The 18,217-nt window shown below is 37.8% G+C and overlaps 1 protein-coding gene across 3 annotated transcripts in view; it reads right to left on the reverse strand.

The window, feature by feature from the left end:
- CPNE4 (copine 4) overlaps positions 1-18,217 on the reverse strand; it is a 220,861-nt gene that overhangs the window by 23,780 nt on the left and 178,864 nt on the right. For all 3 annotated transcript variants that reach the window (XM_079302038.1, XM_079302037.1, XM_079302039.1), the window contains one exon: positions 14,050-14,183. In XM_079302038.1, the coding sequence (XP_079158164.1) occupies positions 14,050-14,183 (134 nt within the window). The remainder of the gene's footprint in view (positions 1-14,049; positions 14,184-18,217) is intronic.

Raw genomic sequence — 18,217 nt, forward strand, 5'->3', positions numbered from 1 at the left:
TGTACCATATGTTACACCATGTGACAATGGATCTTGGAAAGGAAGACTAACATCATTTGCATGGTAATGAAACATTTTTTTCCCAAGAGATGTCAGAAATGAAGTAGCTGCTGACATCCAATGCTAACCACCTGCTGATAGCATTCTCTTTGATTAAACACTTCTGGAAGCAGGAAAGCCCTTACAAATGGATGCAGAGAATTCAGGAGCAGACTTTAAGGGCAGAAAATAAGAAACAATTAGAAAAGAATCTGAGGAGGGGGGGGAAATCTTGTTTTACGTCAGTGATTAAGCATGGCTGGATTAAGAAATCAAACTCTTGGGAATGGCAGTTAATTGATTTGGGGCAAGAACAAAGAAAGACTAAAAAAGAATTTTACTTAGAATTTTATTTAGGTAGAACATAAGTGTCTAAGTTCAATGTTAGCAGCAGTTATACAACTGAGATGCCTGAACCCATCCAGTGCCTGAATTCTACTGCAATGTTTCTGGAGTGTAAACAAGTGTAGGCACTCTTGTATCTACAGCTCCATCTTCTGCTCTGCAGCAATTCAGAGACAGCAAAAAGCCATACCTCCAGCAGCCTGGATTCTCCTTCTGGTGGCGAGACTCCCACATTCCCAGTCACACAGTGGCACAGCCACCACTGCTATTCTGCACCTAGAATACCTTACCTCCACAGTCAGGACACTTGTCTTTATGCTTGAACCTCCCACACCTTTTTGAGCAAGTGCAACCATTACACTGTGAAAGAGTAAAGCAGGATCATGTAGCCCTCAGGATGGGGCTCCATATGGCTGCTTTTTAGAGGGAAGTACATGAACTCTAGAAAGGGGTCTTCTGTCCTTAGTACTTTCTCTTGTCTCAGCCAGAATAGCTCCACACTCTCACTGGGTAGCTCACCAGAATTTAGGTCCATACATCTGGTTATCTGATTCAAGCTGCTGGGACCAAGAAATTAACTCTCATGTGCTATTTCAGCTTGATTTTTGAGGTAAGAAGGAAACATTTTTTACACTCACGATATCCCTTGCATAAAAAAGATCATCATGTTATCCCCTGACCACACATCAAAAATTGCAGCTGATAGCTTTCAAAATAAAAATAATATTTAAATCTATGGAATACTTTTCCTTTTATCAGACAAAACAAAATGTTTAGCTAATATAGAGGTCTCATTCTTTAGTAAGTGAGCAGTTTAATGGCTTAGTGGTGTTTTACAATATAACTCCCTCTATCTTCCCATCCACCCCTCACTTTTTCAAATGAGAAACCAATCCAACAGCTGAGCCTGCTGCCCTCATTCTGTTCATCCTGCACTACTGAGACACAGCAGGGAAAAAGTGACCCAGAAGGGCAGACAAGAACTCTCTCACTTCTAGGATAATCCTTTATGGTACAGAGGTGTGAGAGAGCTGCTCTAAAAGACCCAGGGCTTTCATGGCAGCATGTAGAAGAAAGCAGAGCAGCTTCCCAGCTTCTGGAAGCTATGTCAAGTGTTAGGCCATCCAGGGACTTAAATTACAGTCAGAAAATGAAAAGAAGGTTTTCTCCTGCCTCAGGGGTGAATCACATGCATCAGAGACTCCAGCCCTGTTTCCTAGCCTGGCATTTCAGTAGGAAAGGGATCTGCTCCAATGACTTTTCTTTGTAATTTAAACTCACTGAAAAGAAGGAAAGTGAGAACCAGTTTTCTCTTAGTAGTACTTACTCAGTAAGTACTTTTGGGTGTCCTTTATAGCAGGAAATAGGCCTGTGACCCTTGCTAAAGCAGAACATGGTCACAGACATGATCTGTGAGCACCCTCCCTGGTGTTCTGCCAACCAGCACCCCCAGACTTCCCAGAGACAGCGCTGGCTCCAGCTGTGCCTGACACTGCTCCCAAATGCAGTTTGGGCATCACCAGGTTGTGCTGGGAGGAGGAAAGCTGAAACACAAGGACATGGGCACTGTCATGTCCTCGGCCTCAGGCAACCTCAGGACCTTTGACTTGTTTTGTCTAAAGCTGGCCAGTGTCCCTGGCACACAAAAGGAAACTGCCTGCACTGTCCTGCTGGAGGCAGGTTGATAAAGGGAAAGGATGGGAGAGAAATAGGCCACTGGAAAAACAAGCTGCTTCCACAGAACCTGAAACTTCCAGGCTCAAGTAAGAAAAAGAGGACTGTGACTTGGCAGAATGTTTACAAAATTACTCTGTCATGTCTACTTCACCTTTTTTATTTTCTTTGTCTTACACAGGTTCCCTTGAAAATTTAATTGTGCCATAACTTTCAAAAAGATGAAGTACTGGACATGTAGATCAAAAAAGCAAAAGCATCAGACTCTGAATTTTATACCTGGTTATTTAAGGACCATGACTAGTCATGCAAACATAGATGTATATGGCTTCTGGTACTTTTTCAGTCAAACATGCATATATTACTGAAAGATATCCAAGATTGAGCAGATCTATGTTATACCCTGAAAGAAAAATCAGGGTGAGGCTTCAGGTACAGTGTTTGTATTGATAAATGTAAATAAATGTACACAGAAATTAATTGTCAGGTCTCCAAGACTACAGTCTTCTGAACAGAAGTACAAACTGTTAGAAAAAAGTTTATCAGTAACCTCAGAAGGTTAGCAGAAAATAATGTCTGAAAATATCCCAGTTAGTCCTTTTGGGATATTGTTCAGTTTTAAACACCCATCCTTCAAGCCATCTACTGGAAACAGAACAAGAGCAATGACAAATCAAAACACTAACAGGGGCAGAGAGAAGAGAGATTTCAGTGAGCTGTACTGCACCTGCAGGAAAAGAGATGAATAGAGGTAATACTACGGGTTTGTAAATTGGTAAAAGTGATACAGATAATGATCCTGTTTTCTCTTTTACTAGGAAGCCTAGTGCTACTGGAAGGAAAGAAGTATGCTTATTATAAAGAGACAAAATAAAGAACATTTCAAAATCTTGTCTCATTAACCACTGGTGCCCTCTGACATGTAGTATCATTGAAACCAGGATATTATATTTATTCTGAAAAGGATTTGCTATTCCTATTAAGGAGATGGAGAAAACTCTTCCAGTAGGTAAAATTAATTAGTCAGACATTAAAGACATTTTGCAACCTCCTCAGAAGCCTCAGGGACAGACAATGCTTGAGATATTCAGCAGTGCAGTAATACCTGTATTCAAAAAGGTTGCCAGGACTATGCTCCCTGAAAATCAGCTGCTATTAAGGATCAAAATTTGGAATCTGGGTTCTTAATTGTATGGAGAAAAAAGACCTAAGCCATTCTATATTAATTCTGAATTTATTAATTCTGAAAGATTAACTCCTAGCTAGCCACTTCACAATGTGTTTGCGGCTAATTTTACTGGTTCCCATTAAAGTTCTTTGGTATGTAGCTACAGCTGTGCCTAAGTTCATTCTGCTGAATTCAATGCAGCATTTGTATGGATGGTACTTAACTGACCTTGGAGACCATCAGCATGAAAACCCACTCACTTATGCAAGAACAACACAGTAGCACAAACAGTACCGATGGTGCAGTGAATGGGAGGAAGGAAAAAACATGGACTGAGGAGAGAGAAACACTAAGAGCTCACTTTTAGTCACAAATACTAAGAATCTTAAATTTACAGCTTGCAAGGAGAATATCAGACTAAAATCTCTGGATATTAAGCTGTCACTTGTAATTTTGGTCTTAGGTCAGACCAGAACTACCAGGGAGATATTTTAAAAGTACTGAATGCAGCAAAATCAATTATTATGCTTTTCATTTTCAATTCCAGTCTTAAAAGAATAAACTGTGGATCTGCTCTGCTTGACATACTTTTCTCATGATGAAATCAGATCATTTTCCTCTGTTAGAAAGAAATTTCAAATTGACAGAATTAAAAAGGGAGGTGTGTGTTACACATGTAATTGAAAAAGGTGTGAATGTGAGGAGAGAAAGAAGTGAAAAGGCAGAAATGGAGAAAGGGGGAGAATAGAGAGGAAAAGGTAAAGGAAAAGGTAGAATAGAAAATGCCACAAACAAAATAGAGCTATCTCTAAACTCAATTAAAATTGTAATCTTTCATGTTCATGGAGTGAACTGGAAGACTACGAGCTGAATTGTTTCTTTTCTAAAGCATATGAATGAATCATGTTTCTGAGTATATTATTTAGTACTTATCTGAGAAGGGCTTGGTGCCAGTAAATTCTGAATCATAACAGCTTACAGGGATTAACAGCAGTTCCAAAGAAAATACAGAAATAATTTGAAATATTTAAACATTTCAGCTCCCTCTTTGCAAGCAGAGCTGGGAAGATAAAGGATGTGATCTGGTATGGGGGTTGGAACTAGATGATCCTAAAGGTCCCTTGCAACCCAAGCCATTCTATGATTCTATGATCAAAGAGAGCTAAATAAAAATATTTCAGTGGAAAGGTCCAGAGCCCATTCATTTCACCACTTGCAGTCTTGCACAGCCACCTGTGTTCCTCCAGGATGCAGAGCTAGGCTGTGGTCCAGCTCTCAGCCTGGCCCTCTCAGAGCCAGAAAGACCACAAGAGTTCAGCAACGGCAGTGTTTTCACCCACTGACCTGTATTCTTCCTTAAGGGATTGCTACTCTGTCACATATTCACAGTGTGGTTATGTCTGGTTCAATACAACATCCCTGGCTTTGGCCAGGTTACTGCATGTTTCATCAAACTTGCTCTGTGCCTAACACAGCTTGGCATTCAGTCCATAGTGCACAGTGATTTCTAGTGGAGCAACAAGGATGATTATCATACATCTTGCTCACAAAAGGGATCAGGGAGCATGCAAATCAATGACAAATCACTGCAACAGTACATTGTCTGGGCTGTCACAGAGATGCTACATCATTGGGTGCAAAATCCTGACATTAAAATTCACTCACTACTTTTAATTACAGGTCTCAGGCACCTTAGGGGAGCTGGAATCTGCTAAATACTGAGAAATAATTGTGTTTCAAAAATATGAAGCAATGCCTGTCTCACCTGAGGGAGAAATAGTTAAAGAAGCAGGAGAATACAAATTCCCTGAAGCTAACCACCAAAAGGCACCAACTCATGAAATAACTAACAAAGCCAAATCCAGGTACATTGGATTTAAACTTCCTCTTGTTAACATTAAAAGAATTACAAAAGAAGCTCTGCAGGGTAAAAATATCAAGTAAACTCAGAAATTTCTAGGCTGGGGAATACACACAGAATACAAAGAAAGTCATTAGAACTTGAGGGAGGAGTAGGTTAAGCAAAAGGAAAAGGCAGTGAGATCTATCACTTGCTAGAAGGATAGCCTAATAAAATAACATACTCAGGAAGGTGAGACAAAATGTCAAGCTTCCCTGCAAGATAACAAATAAATTGCAATGACCTGATTTATGCCTACATGAATGACCCAATTCAGTAAAATGCATCTTGAAAAAGAAATGAGACTCCACAATTGGGAATAAACTAGGGAAGAAGATGCTGCAAGAGGCTAAACCGAGTTGTCTTTAACTTCTCAAATCAGGCAGTTTTCAGACAGTTGCATTTTAAGGGACTGACATATGTCTCTGTACCCTCCAAAACCCTAACTCTATATATAGTGATTTGGTTCTGGGGGATTATATATAGAAAACTGTACCATCACTGAAAGGATAGTTCTCACACAAACTGTAATCTCAGATGTTTAAAACTCAAAGTGTGTTGAAGGCAACACTGCAGGCAGGAGGCTGAATTCCATCAGGTAAGGAGCAGGTTGTGAAGAGCCCCAAACTGAACAGTGATGGGGCCCTGCTCTCCTGAACCACGGGGGTGGCTGACAGTGTGTACTGCACTAGGCAGCCACAAGGACAAAAGAGTTGCCACCACATAGACACATAATTCTGTCCTTTTTTACACATTACATTGAAAAGGGTTGGTAAGAGATCGTGCTCTGTGACAATTTTGTTTTAGAAAATATCTGTCCATAAGGGATGTGCTGGAAAGAGGCAATAACAGGACTGCATTGGCATGTATATACAGAGAGTTGCTGGGAGAGGAATTTCTCATCAAATGCTCTCAAGACACAAATGAACTTTCTAGGATGAGCAGGATGAAACCTTTATAGAGGTGATACAGTGGCTTAATGTGATCAAATGAGCTGCTGATGTAATTTTACCAAAACTGGAATGGCATTAAGTAAAAATGAAGAACACATTAGAGCAATACCATAATTGAAGTGTACTGGTGACTATTCAGCTGAATTCACTGAATATGCAGGAGAAAATGGGCTACTATCTTTTGTTGATCTGATAATTTGGAATCTCTGACCAAGGTCAATTTCACATAATTTGGAGGTGATACTAAAATAGTAAATGCAACCTAATTCATAAGAATTGCCTAGCTTTAACTGAGAGCAGTTGGACACATAAACCTGTTAAGGTCAGCTCAGGCATAGTGTTCATTTACCCCACAGATGGGTTTCCAAATGTGATTAATTTGCTTCTCAGCCATACCCTAATATAATGGAGTGGATGACTAAACTAGTTACATCCTTAACAATGCAAGGAGGAAAGTCACACTTCTGAAATTGTGGAAATGATTGCACTGACTAAAGGTGCACTAGATCAGTATCAAATGTCAGCAGTGAAAAGGACAACAGAAATTGCTCCTTTACTTATGCATATTTGATTATTATTTACACAGATGTCTAGTTTCTACAGCAGTAGGTGAAAAGCAATTTTTTGCAGGGCTTTATATGTCACATTGTTCTCTTTAGAAAGGACTTTTGACAGAGAAATCCCTACAGTACCAGCTTGCACAGTTGTAGAAAAGTGTCAAGTACTGCATTGACCAATGCTCTTCAGAGCAGATTTCAAACTGAGTTGAGAAATAGTAAAGACCACACAGAAAAGCCATGTAGAAGGCTCAGATTTTGAGGTTTCTACCAGCTGACACAATGAAGCAGAGGTCTGAAAAGCATTTGGAGGAAACTGCAGCTAAGCAGTTTCTTAACAAAAAAAACTTCAAAGGGCCTACTCGTGTCTGGTGCACTGGCATAGGAACTGAGTTCCTGGAAGAAAAGGCACAAAGAAGACACAAACATGAAAACTTGGCAAGGGAAAAGGCAGAGCTGTAAGAATTGACAGGATCTGCCCAGATAAAGGGCCTGCATGGAAGCATATAAATCTGTGTGCATGTGTTTAAATACACGAACACATGCACATCTGGATGTCTGTACATTTGCAGAAGAAGCCAGTATGAAGTCATCTTTCCAATATAATTGGTGTATGAGACTAATTCTCCTATACTGATTCTTGGGATAAAAAGTGGTGATTATAGAAACCCTTATGTGCCAGCAGTCTAAAAGTGACAGGTTCTGCAAGGTCAGATACTGAATATATATTTGTATTCATTCTGTAATTGTGTCAGTCTGGGTCCTCAGCTGTTAAATCCAAGGATTTTCACTCCAGTTTGAAAATGGAAACTATTAGTGATTCCTTTTTGCCAGTGCAGTTCTAGACCTGGGTTATCCAAACACTTAAGAATATGCCTACCCACGCCTGAGCTTGTTGACAAACATAAGCTACAAGTTTTTCTGTACACATTACTGTTTCTCCATTTTTCTTTTTTTTGCATGTCTATGCAAATTTTGTCCTATTAAAGCACTAAATAAAACGATTCATGTCTTTTCCCTGAAGATTGTAAAACTTGTTTAGATATGCTAATCAGCTTTTTTTTTTGCTAAACAGCCTCCAGAAAGGTTGTTTCTGTAATTAAAGTGATAAAGAGAGATGCTTAATAATTAAGCATATTTTTATTTATTGATCTGCACGAGTAGATAAAATTTTAACATCTACAGCTCTATGTAGGGAGTTCATGAAATATTTAATGTCACATATAGTGCCAGTTATTCTAGGCATCATTCTTTTGCCTCAGTTTTAATGAGCTACTATTATACTACTATCATAATCAGAGCAAGTTTCTGTTTTTCTCTTTGTATCTGGCAGAATTACTTCAAGGTATTTAAGAAAGATCCTTTCAGTCTATGTAACTTTCTGAGTCTTCATCCACAAACCCAGACAGAGCTTCAGGATGAAGTGACCAGTTAAGTGATTCTTGGGAATAAGGTTCTGATTACTAAAGCTAGATGCAAATTCTGGGATGTCTGTCTCATTAAAGCCTTAATTGAAACCACAGTATTTAGGTATGGACTGATATTTGTATTTGGGACTAATTGCACTGATGTATATATCACTTACATGCACTGTGTTACAAATCCCTTGTTCTCTTTCTCCTCCCTAAATGCCCTCTGCTGGTACCTCAGGAAAAGTATTTCTGGGACAGCTGGAACTCCTCTTATATTTTATTACTATTTTTTCACTTCTTAGATCTACACCAGAAGCAACATGCTGGGCTGGGAACCCTGATCCTTTTTCTTTCTCCTTTAATTTTTTTCCTTCTAAATTTGAAGCTTAGTTTACAGGGAAGGAAGGGTTTATATACAGCTTTCAATCACAGTGAACGTATTTGCTCAGGCCTAAAACATGAAAAAGAAACCATAAAGAGCAATTTTTGCATTTACTGAGCAACTGCTGCAATTCATTGCTTGTAGAAGGTAATGATGCATCTTGGACTGACTTCAGGAGTTTCATATCTTTTGTGGAATGTGGCCTGGTATCTAAATTTTCATTCTAAAGTATTTTGTAGAGCTCTACACATAAATAATTTCTGCCCTTTGCAGGAACAATGTACTCTTAGCTCATTAATGGCCTTTGGGGTGTTGCTAGTCAAGTATGTTTTACACGAGCAGTTTATTTGTTAACATGATCTCAGTGTGAATGTCACATTCAAGGAGCTACTTGAGGATTTAGAGTTAAGGAGACTATTTGCCTAAATGAAAAGAAAACACGAGTGTCAGGAAACAGTTTATCTTCTGTGTGTTTCAAGGGCTCTTGAAACTGAAGAAAAATCTGCAGTATCTTTAAGAGTAGATAAATAAACAGAGAGATTTAAAATAATTAAGAACGAAGACTATTTTAAAATAGATTCTGAATAAAACAAAGATCAATTCAACAGGATTTTACAAAACTATGTGGTCAAATACATAGAATCATGCATTGAGGGCCTAGATAAGAATGGGGATGGCCCATCAGGAGTGGGAGGTTCCACACATATCCAATGCAGTAAATGCTTTTCCATTTGATAATGCAGGAAAAGCACTTGATAAAGTACATCTAACCTTGTCTTTTCAATGAATGAGCATTGATTTGACCACACAAAAACTGATTCTACTACTTATTTGCTAACTCTTTTTATTAATCCAATGAAGAACTCTGAATGTATGCACAAACATGAAACAGAAAAAAAAAAAAAATCATTCAGGTAAATGGGAGGCACTGGACATATGTGTGTGGGGCAAGCAATTAATAATAAAGTTCAAATTCAGTAAAACTCCTAATTCCATTTTAGTCCCATCTATACTTTGCATAACACCTCAGGATTTGCTTAAATCAGACTAAATTCAATGGGATTAGATAATAAGCTCTAGTGTCTTGCTGATTCAGAACAGAAGTTTTAATGCAAAGATAAATATTTAATGTAATTTAATGAGATTCTTAATAAGCACAAGCAAAAGAAAAACTATTAACTGCAGAAATCAGATTTCAAAGTGAGGAGCAGATTTGCAAGACCTGCCATGGGCTTCACCCACAATAACATCATTAAAACCTGCAATCATGTAAGATCATTTAGGAAGTATTTGAGCCTTCAGCTTTGTGTACAAATAAAACATTTATCCTCACAAACAAGCTATTTACAGTCCCATTCCAGCCCATTTTTTCTTTGATAGAAACAGCAATCACTGCAGAATGAAAGATGAGCTACACTCATGGCTACTTGCTTGTATTCCAGCACCAGTAAAACAAACCATAAAGATCAAAGCACCAGTCATTTTAATAAACTGTGTGCACTGTGGTTATTGTGACTTATGGCTTTGCTCTGCACAGAGGGAAGATGTAAACAGCACAGAAGAGAAATCAATTTCTTTTACTGAATGGCTCTGTATTAACACTAAATATTGCACATACATAAGTATATTTAGTGCCTCTATGTTATATGCATATCTATATATTAAGATACACATGAGTAGAACTCTAGTTTTATACAAAAAGAGGTGGTTCAGGTCCTGACTTAAAGTCAGGAGATGGCCAGACATTATACTGGGACAAAAGGGGAAAGCAAATGTTCCCTGATTCCCCAGTTTAGCCACAAGCTTCCCTGTCTTCCAAAATGGTGGTGTTGTTTTTCCATGCCAAGCAGGGTGCAGTTTTATGATACAAACTGAAAAGCTTTGGGGAAGAGCTGTCAAGACAGAACAAGACACATTCAAAATTGTTATATCACTTAAGAGAGCTTCATGGCTTTTATAAGATTTTAGTCATAGATCCTTTATTTCAACTGTTGAATGAGTTTGCCTTTCCTCATATCTGGGTTTTCAAGCAGCAAAAACCACCTGCCACTTACCCTTTGAAAACAGCATTTTCCTGAAGGGGCCTCCAAAACAAATGAGTGGCCAAAACCATTGTTGAACCAGATTTATTGAAGGTTAGAAGCCCTAAGCCAGCACAGAGAGTTGGGTTTAACCCCACCTGCCTTCAATAAACTTGCTAATTCATTGTGCAAAACATGGAGAGGGAATATACACATATATAGTAGTGATCAACTGATTTTTCAGGATCCTGGCTAGGCTGGTACTGCTGGTCATCAGAAACCATTTTATTTGACTTCTGGTACAGAGAATTCAATACAGAAATTACCAAGGTAAAAAGTTAAACATGAAATTATACAGAAGCAGATCTTCTAATGTTAAGCACTTCAGTGCCCAAAGATTTTTCATCATTTTCACCTGTTTCTCTATGCTAAAAAAGGTGGAGTAGACCTGCACAATTTCAAGGTAAAATTATACCAGTGATATAACTCTGAATATAAAAGAAAGCTTCTGAAAATATTTAAGCAGAAATATGTATTTCTCACTTATTACTTCATGAGGTTCATGAGTCATTTATCTTAAAATAAACTCTTCTCAACAAAACTGTGCATATTTTTAAGTTTTAATGTGTTTTCCCCTTTCCAGTATTTCTAACTACATTTTAGAACCTAATTTCTTAAAACTAATGAATATTTTTCCTTCCTTTATGATCCACTGCTGCTGTTGCTTAGCCACTGATTGTATCACCTACATACTCTATCTTCTCCCTTATGAAAAACGTTGTTATAGCCTGAAACAATTCCACCATGTAGATAAAGCATTAAGCATTTTGTGCAGGTGAATAGCTCTTCCATTTCCCTTATCATTATCAGATTGGCCTATTCCTACAGGACTGCAGCAATTCTACAATCAGGACAATAATCAGTGTCTCTTTCATTCTCTGAATATTGCTGATAAAAGAATGAATCTTATTCTTTCACACTTAACTATGCAAAGTGGCACTACTGGTTTAACTGTTTCAGGAATCTCTGAAACCTGTGGATAAAAGTGATTTTGGTTGAGCAGGGTTTATTTCACTCTAGGGGTGTGAGGCAACACCTAATTTGGAGCATTAATTACTAACAGATGCATTATGTTAGGCTGGTATGTATGGAAACCTAGATTATAGAAAGATTTGGCTTGATTGATCAAAGTACTTAGGGTTTACAAAAGAAAATTTTGCATTTTGAGTGCAGTCTCGCTATGTATTACTTGCCAATCAAATTTCCTCCCAAAATGCAAATAAATTTGAATGTTTCTAATGAAAGAAGCATTTTAATTAATAACCATATGAGGCCTTTCTTTACAATTTAAAAAAGCAGCCTGCTTATATAAGCACCAAAAGTAGAATTCTACAGCTCTGCAACTGGAATGCAAAAATTGTTGCAAATAACAGATTTTACTTTACTCATCTATTCTTTCATTTGATCCAAATACATTCATCCTGAGACTGACTTAAAACCACTCTCTTTTTCTTGGTTTGGATTGAAATAAGCCAGTTCTGCCTATTTGAGGTAATTCATGGGTACAAACAATAAAACTTCACATAAGAGCACTGCCACTGTGTGATCTCATATTCTAATCTTAGCAAACACATGCCCCCAAGCAAATGATGACACTATAGCTCTAAAAAGCCCTTAGGTTCAGCAAGTCTTTTTCTTTTTACCTCTGGCTTGTCTTAATCTGGAAAGAGATGCTCCATTATCTGAAGCACAACTGGACTCACTGGAGCAGTTATGGATCTGTGCCACATTTCAGATTTTTACCAAATATTTATTTTTTTAAGTGTATATAAGATTTGCTTTGTAGGTTATATTTGCCAGACATACAAAGGCTGCAATTCAGCACAAAAAAGGTCTATACATGACCTGTAGATAATTTTGTGTGAAGGTTTGCTCCTTCTAATTTCTTTTCTCCTTTCCAAAAATTTTAAATTCTCTTTTCCACTTTACTGGATTCAAAATGTGCAAGTATAAAGAAAAGGTTCTCACGTGACATTTTCATCAGGAAGCACTGACCATGGTGAATTGACTTGTCCATGGGAATATATTCATAGTGTCCCAACTTGAGAACATGTACAGGTCAAACACATGCCCAAAAGGTGACATCTTCATGGGAAAACAACTGGCTTTTGTTCAGCCCTAGCTCATAGACCCTCAGTTGTGCTGATTAGCATCAATAGGCATTTTCTGCAGCACAATAGAAAAGAATGATGCTGATGATTTCATTTAAAAAATAACTGGTTTTTTTTTTTTTTTGGTACTGATTGAAATATACTTATTGAGAGAAAGATCCTGATTTGGAGTTAATATTTCTGTATAGAAGAGACTGTGCCACTTAACTATTTAATTTTCTAAAAAAATACAACTTAAGTGATAAAATCTAAAATTCTGTGTGCATGAACCAGCCCTTTTCACTCCTTTTCCTATTTATTGAAGTTTATTAGTACTCTGAATTATTGCTAGTAATTATTAAATTACTGCATAATTACTAGGGAATTCTCAGCTCACTTACAATAAAATATCAATTTTCTCAGACTCATTGACTATCCTACCATCAAAGTCTTACAGAACTCATATCAGAACTGTATTTTTTGTCATTTTTGAGAAGACATTTCATTACCATGCAAATGGAAGTGCCTCTGAGCAGGCTAGTTGGTATATGCAACATGTTACATGCAAACCATAGTCTGAAGTCACACCACAATTTATACAGAAAGTATAACTCAAATTTGACTGGAAATACCAATGTTTTCTTGAGATGTGGTACTTACATTTGGTAAAGTGGTGGATGGGTATCTATCATATGTGCAAATGTTAGAAAGAACATCTGTGTAAGATACAGTGTCTCACCACCAGAGAAAGAACATTTAAAGGAAATGCACTTGGTAATTAAATTAATAGTGGGCAATTAATTTGATAGAAGCAGGCAGCCTGTTTGAAAGCAACAGAAGTACATAATGTAATCAAAGCATATTTGGCCCAATTACTTGCATTTGTTTGTTTATTTAACGGCATGCTGTGTACACACACTACCTTTCAACATTTATTTTAGAACAGTGCAGTGCTCAACAGGCCAGGAGAACACTGAAGAAGACATGGGTTTACTTCTAAAAATAGACATCCTCAATAAGCAATTTAGGCAATTGCAAATTCAGTTTCAAAGACAATGTCTCAGGAGCACTCTCCAGTAGAACAGGACACAGACTCCCAAGTGTATCAGAATGGATGCTGCCAGCATCTGCAAAACTGGCTCCAAGCTGTTAATCCTGAACACAAAAATCCACTCTAACATGCAATTTTAACATGTGAATACAAACCTGAAACTTAACAAACAAATCAACCAAACAGCCAAGAACTGTGACTTTCTTTATCATGGACCTGATCCAAACCCAGTGTCACTCTCAGAAGCAGGTTAAGGTAGACAAATCTTTCTGACGTGCAGTCATCCCTCCTAAGAGCCTGAACATGGAGCCTCTGCAGCCAGCCACAGGCAGTCATTAATTCCACACTGTGAAAACACTTTCTAGAGACAACTCTGTAATCAAAGGTGGTTATTTACCTGTCATAGTCTTGGCAGATCTCCCCAACAGCTACCAAAGCTTTCAGGTACTCGTTGGGCTGGTAGGGGTGGATGTAGTGCAGCGAGCAGCTGTTCCTCGGGTCGCCGTTGGATGCAGTGAAATCTATAGCTACCTGGGAGAGAGGAGAACTCAGTGTGCTGCAGAGCTGCAAATACACCCACATCAACTATATGTCTTTACCAGAAAAAACCTGCTGCAGCAAAGAGACAGCAGCCTTGCAGCAAAGGTCATTTTACAGTGTACTGAATCAAATTGGAATTAGGATTGTACTGGTAAATATACGTAGAAGCAAATGGCAGTTTATATAATAAGAGATAATAAAACTAGAATGGCATAATTAGGTGAAAAATTACCTGCATTGCTATTCTATGGGGGAAAGTATGTTCTAATACAAATGAATCAAATTAACTATCTCTAGGTTCTCATATTTAATGAAATTATTCTACCTCAGATGATGTTCAGGACAAAAAAAACTTTGCAGAAGAAAATGTCCATAGAGAGTTCCAAGTCCTACTAAAACTGTAAATTAGAACTCCAATTAGGGACATTTCTTAGCTATTTTAATCCATACTGTGGCTGTAGTAGTAGACATTGCTTGTCTGGCATTTTTTCTCTTCAAAACATGTAAGCATTAAATAATTAAACCTCCCAATTTCACAGTTTATAGCAAACTTAAAAATGAGATGCAGGGTAAAAATAAAGCTTGAATCCTGCAAAGATTTTTTGCTGTTATTTTTGAAAAGCCTTAGAGAAGATTGTGGGAAGTAGTCAATGCAAAATGAAGTATTAATGAATAATCTTAAAATTAATTTCTCCCGTTTAAAATGCCCTTTCTATTTCTCACTGAAAGTAGGAATTTTCCTTTGTTATGGATCAGAAAGTCCTCTGCTGAATTTGTGATGCTGCTTTATAGGAATTCCTAAAAGGAGCAATAAGAATCCCAAGGGTCTTACAGAGGGAACAAAGCCATTTATAAAATGTCCTCGTGTCCAATAACTGATTTCTCTAAAAACCCATTACACCTGAATATTCAATAGACAAATGCAGCAAGTTCAGATTTCAGTTTTACAGTGTAGCTGGAAGGTAAGAAAGGGTCTTGCTAAAGGCTGCAAAAAGAACTCTGAAGGCACAGCTTGCTTTTGCAAATGTTCAGCTTCCCCAGCTGCAGCCTCTGCTTGGCACAGGGAGCACTGTGCAGCTTCAAAAGGAAAATGAAACATGACATTTTCGTGCTGCCTCAAAAAAATTACACAGCCCTTCTGAAAACTAATTTTTGTTGCTAAGAAGTAAAAAGGAAATATCATACTGGGTCAACCCAACATGGTTTTCCTCTGCTGGTTCTGATTTTCCACCTCTATCATTTAGCTGAACAAACCAGCCTCCAGTAGGCTTGGAAATCCCTTCCTTGCCTTGATCATATCTGCACCCCTGGCACCTCACTGCATCCAGTCAGGAGAGAGAGGAGATTTTGGCTTGCAAATAAGAGTAATCTTTCACCTCTGCTTCCTACTCACTGTTTAGGCACCAAAGCTCTGAGTTTGTTTTCCACACAGACATTTTTCCAAAAATGGTATCTGGATTTAACTTGAATAAATCAATGGACAACCTTCACTTGTAAGGGCACATAACTGAGGAACACTGCACATATTTAACTGAAGGAGAAAACAACACTAGTGGTTTGTGAAACCCAAGAAAAATCCATGGCTTAGTTTTGGGAAAATTATTTGTAAAAAAGTATGCATATTTTCTTAAAAATAAGTATATTTTCTCTGATATTAATTCAACCTTATCTGATTACAGAAGGCACAAAAATGCCACTGTATGATAGGGAAACCAAAGGCCTTCCTCTAAAATTGTAAGTGTATTTACTGATAATCTCAAAACATTAGAACACATTAACAAGACTTCAGTGACATATCAAACAGAATTGGACAAGTCTTTATGGCTAACTTATTTGGAAATGGAATCAAGAATACAGAGTAGGAATAAGGAGTGCATTTTATGAACTTGGAAAAATGCCTGTGGCTAGTGTTTAGGAAAGCAAAAACAAACTTCCTGGAACAAGCTTCCTTTTGGAAATAATCCTTGCAATAGAGATCTGCTGATAAGTAAAAAAATATCCTAATTTCCTATGATGAAGAATTTATGAATATTTGTACTGGGATGCAGTGTGCTTGAATTTGATCCAAATCTCAGTTTGACTCCCACAGGGAGGACTTATAAGAAAAATGGCCACTGTAAATTGCCACGATTCCAAAATAACACTGCAGAGCTCTGCTCCTTTAACTACCCAACAGGACCAAGTTCTTGTGCACATACATTGGACAAGGATTTGTAAAAATAATATATGACAGAAGTTATCTTATATCACAACTGAGCTTATCTTTTGGGCAGAAAAGTAGGAATCTTTCTTATAGTGCATACATTTGATTTTTATCAGTTTATCTTTAAATGTATCCTTTCCAGTGTAGCAGTCATCTTCCCTCAGCTAAATAAGAACATAACAGTGCAATAACTACACTCAGTACCAGTTGCTTTTTTTCCACTCAGACTTGTAAAAGGGTGATTTTCACTACACTCAAAACATCCTACATAGCTGAGACCCCCTGCTAGATCTGTCAGCAGCAAATCATGCTGCCCAACACCGTGACCTGCCTGAGAGATCATCTGCCCAATATATCTTTCTATTACAGTTCCTTTTATGCATGGTACACATCCTTTCTGCTGGATTTCCTAAAATGATGAAAATGTCTTCTGACTACAGACCCATTTGCACTGCCAGCCTCTGAAGATTTCTTCTGCAGCAGGGTACACTGTCTGATAAGAGATACAGTGTTTGGCAATAAGCTGGGCATAAAAATAGAGGGCTGGAATCAGCACTATTGATCTCTATAGATAAAAGCTTCTTAATAACTGGTTTTAAAGCAAAATAAAAGTTTACTTTCATTTTTTCAGAGATATTCTTTCTAACTACAAACCATGTTTCTAGAATTGAGGTAAAACTATCCCAAGTACACACAGCATGATGTTACCAAGGCTGTCATTAGTGCCTCAAATGACCAGGTACATCATACTACAGCTTTTTGTTATCAAATGTGTGTGTAGCTTCCCAGTTTCCCTCCATCAGCAAGTGCCCTTTCAAATCACAGTTGTATCATACTGCCTGTACACAGCATGAAATTTCATTAATATTAGGACAACAACAATGACAACACACATATCAGGAGAATTTCAAACAATCCCAGATCCACTAAAATGGATTTACAAAAAATAAATGGAAGTCTGGGAAAATTCAAGGAATAGGCCTCCTCTGTTTCAGTGGTCTGGATTAATCAGATTAGGACTATGTGAAGAGGAGATTATAAAATGCATGCAGAAAGGAAGGAAAATTTGAATATCTCCCCAGTAGGCTGCACCCTTTTGTTTCAGTGACCACTGGAGAATTCATTTTGGAAAACAACAACATCTCACAACCAGTCTGTGCTGAGGACTGCTGGAAGAAGAGTGAAGGAAAACATATGGAGAGACAGTTTGTGACAATGTTCAGGGAGAACCATGAAGTTATGCATGCAGAAAGCTGTAGGTGCAGAGATGTCACAATGGCTTACCCTGAGACAATTTCAACCTGGTGCAGGTTGAAAACTGATAGTGATGAGCTTACTGTGGATTTACCATTAAGGGCAACAGTAATTCAAGGACCTCTGTGGCTGACAGTATAATGAATCTTCCATTTCCTTTATGTCCTCACTGCCCATCCTTAAAGATGAGCTTACTTTAGCCTTCTGTTACCAATTGTTTTGTTTCACTTTAATAAAATGAATTACAGTAAAATATAGTAGAACCCACTATCCATTTTAACCCATCTGGTCTATCACTATTAAACTTGTGTTTTGCAGTGTTTTCCTACTAGTAGGAAACCTGCAACAAGTAAATAAAAGGCAACCATATTGCCATAACCCTTCCTGGCACTAAGAAATTGCTCTTCCATTGGGAAAGAGATATGAAGAATAAGAGTTTGAAAAGCTGTAACTTAATATGTAAATCCCTAGATACTTTCTAATGATGGCAGTCTCCTGTTCTTGAGCTGTATTTGTGGGAAATGCATATTAACTGGTCTTTACATGTGCCTAACCACATACCCTAATG

The sequence above is a fragment of the Erithacus rubecula genome, assembly GCF_903797595.1.
Source record: "Erithacus rubecula genome assembly, chromosome: 3".
In the NCBI taxonomy this organism is placed as follows: Eukaryota; Metazoa; Chordata; class Aves; order Passeriformes; family Muscicapidae; genus Erithacus; species Erithacus rubecula.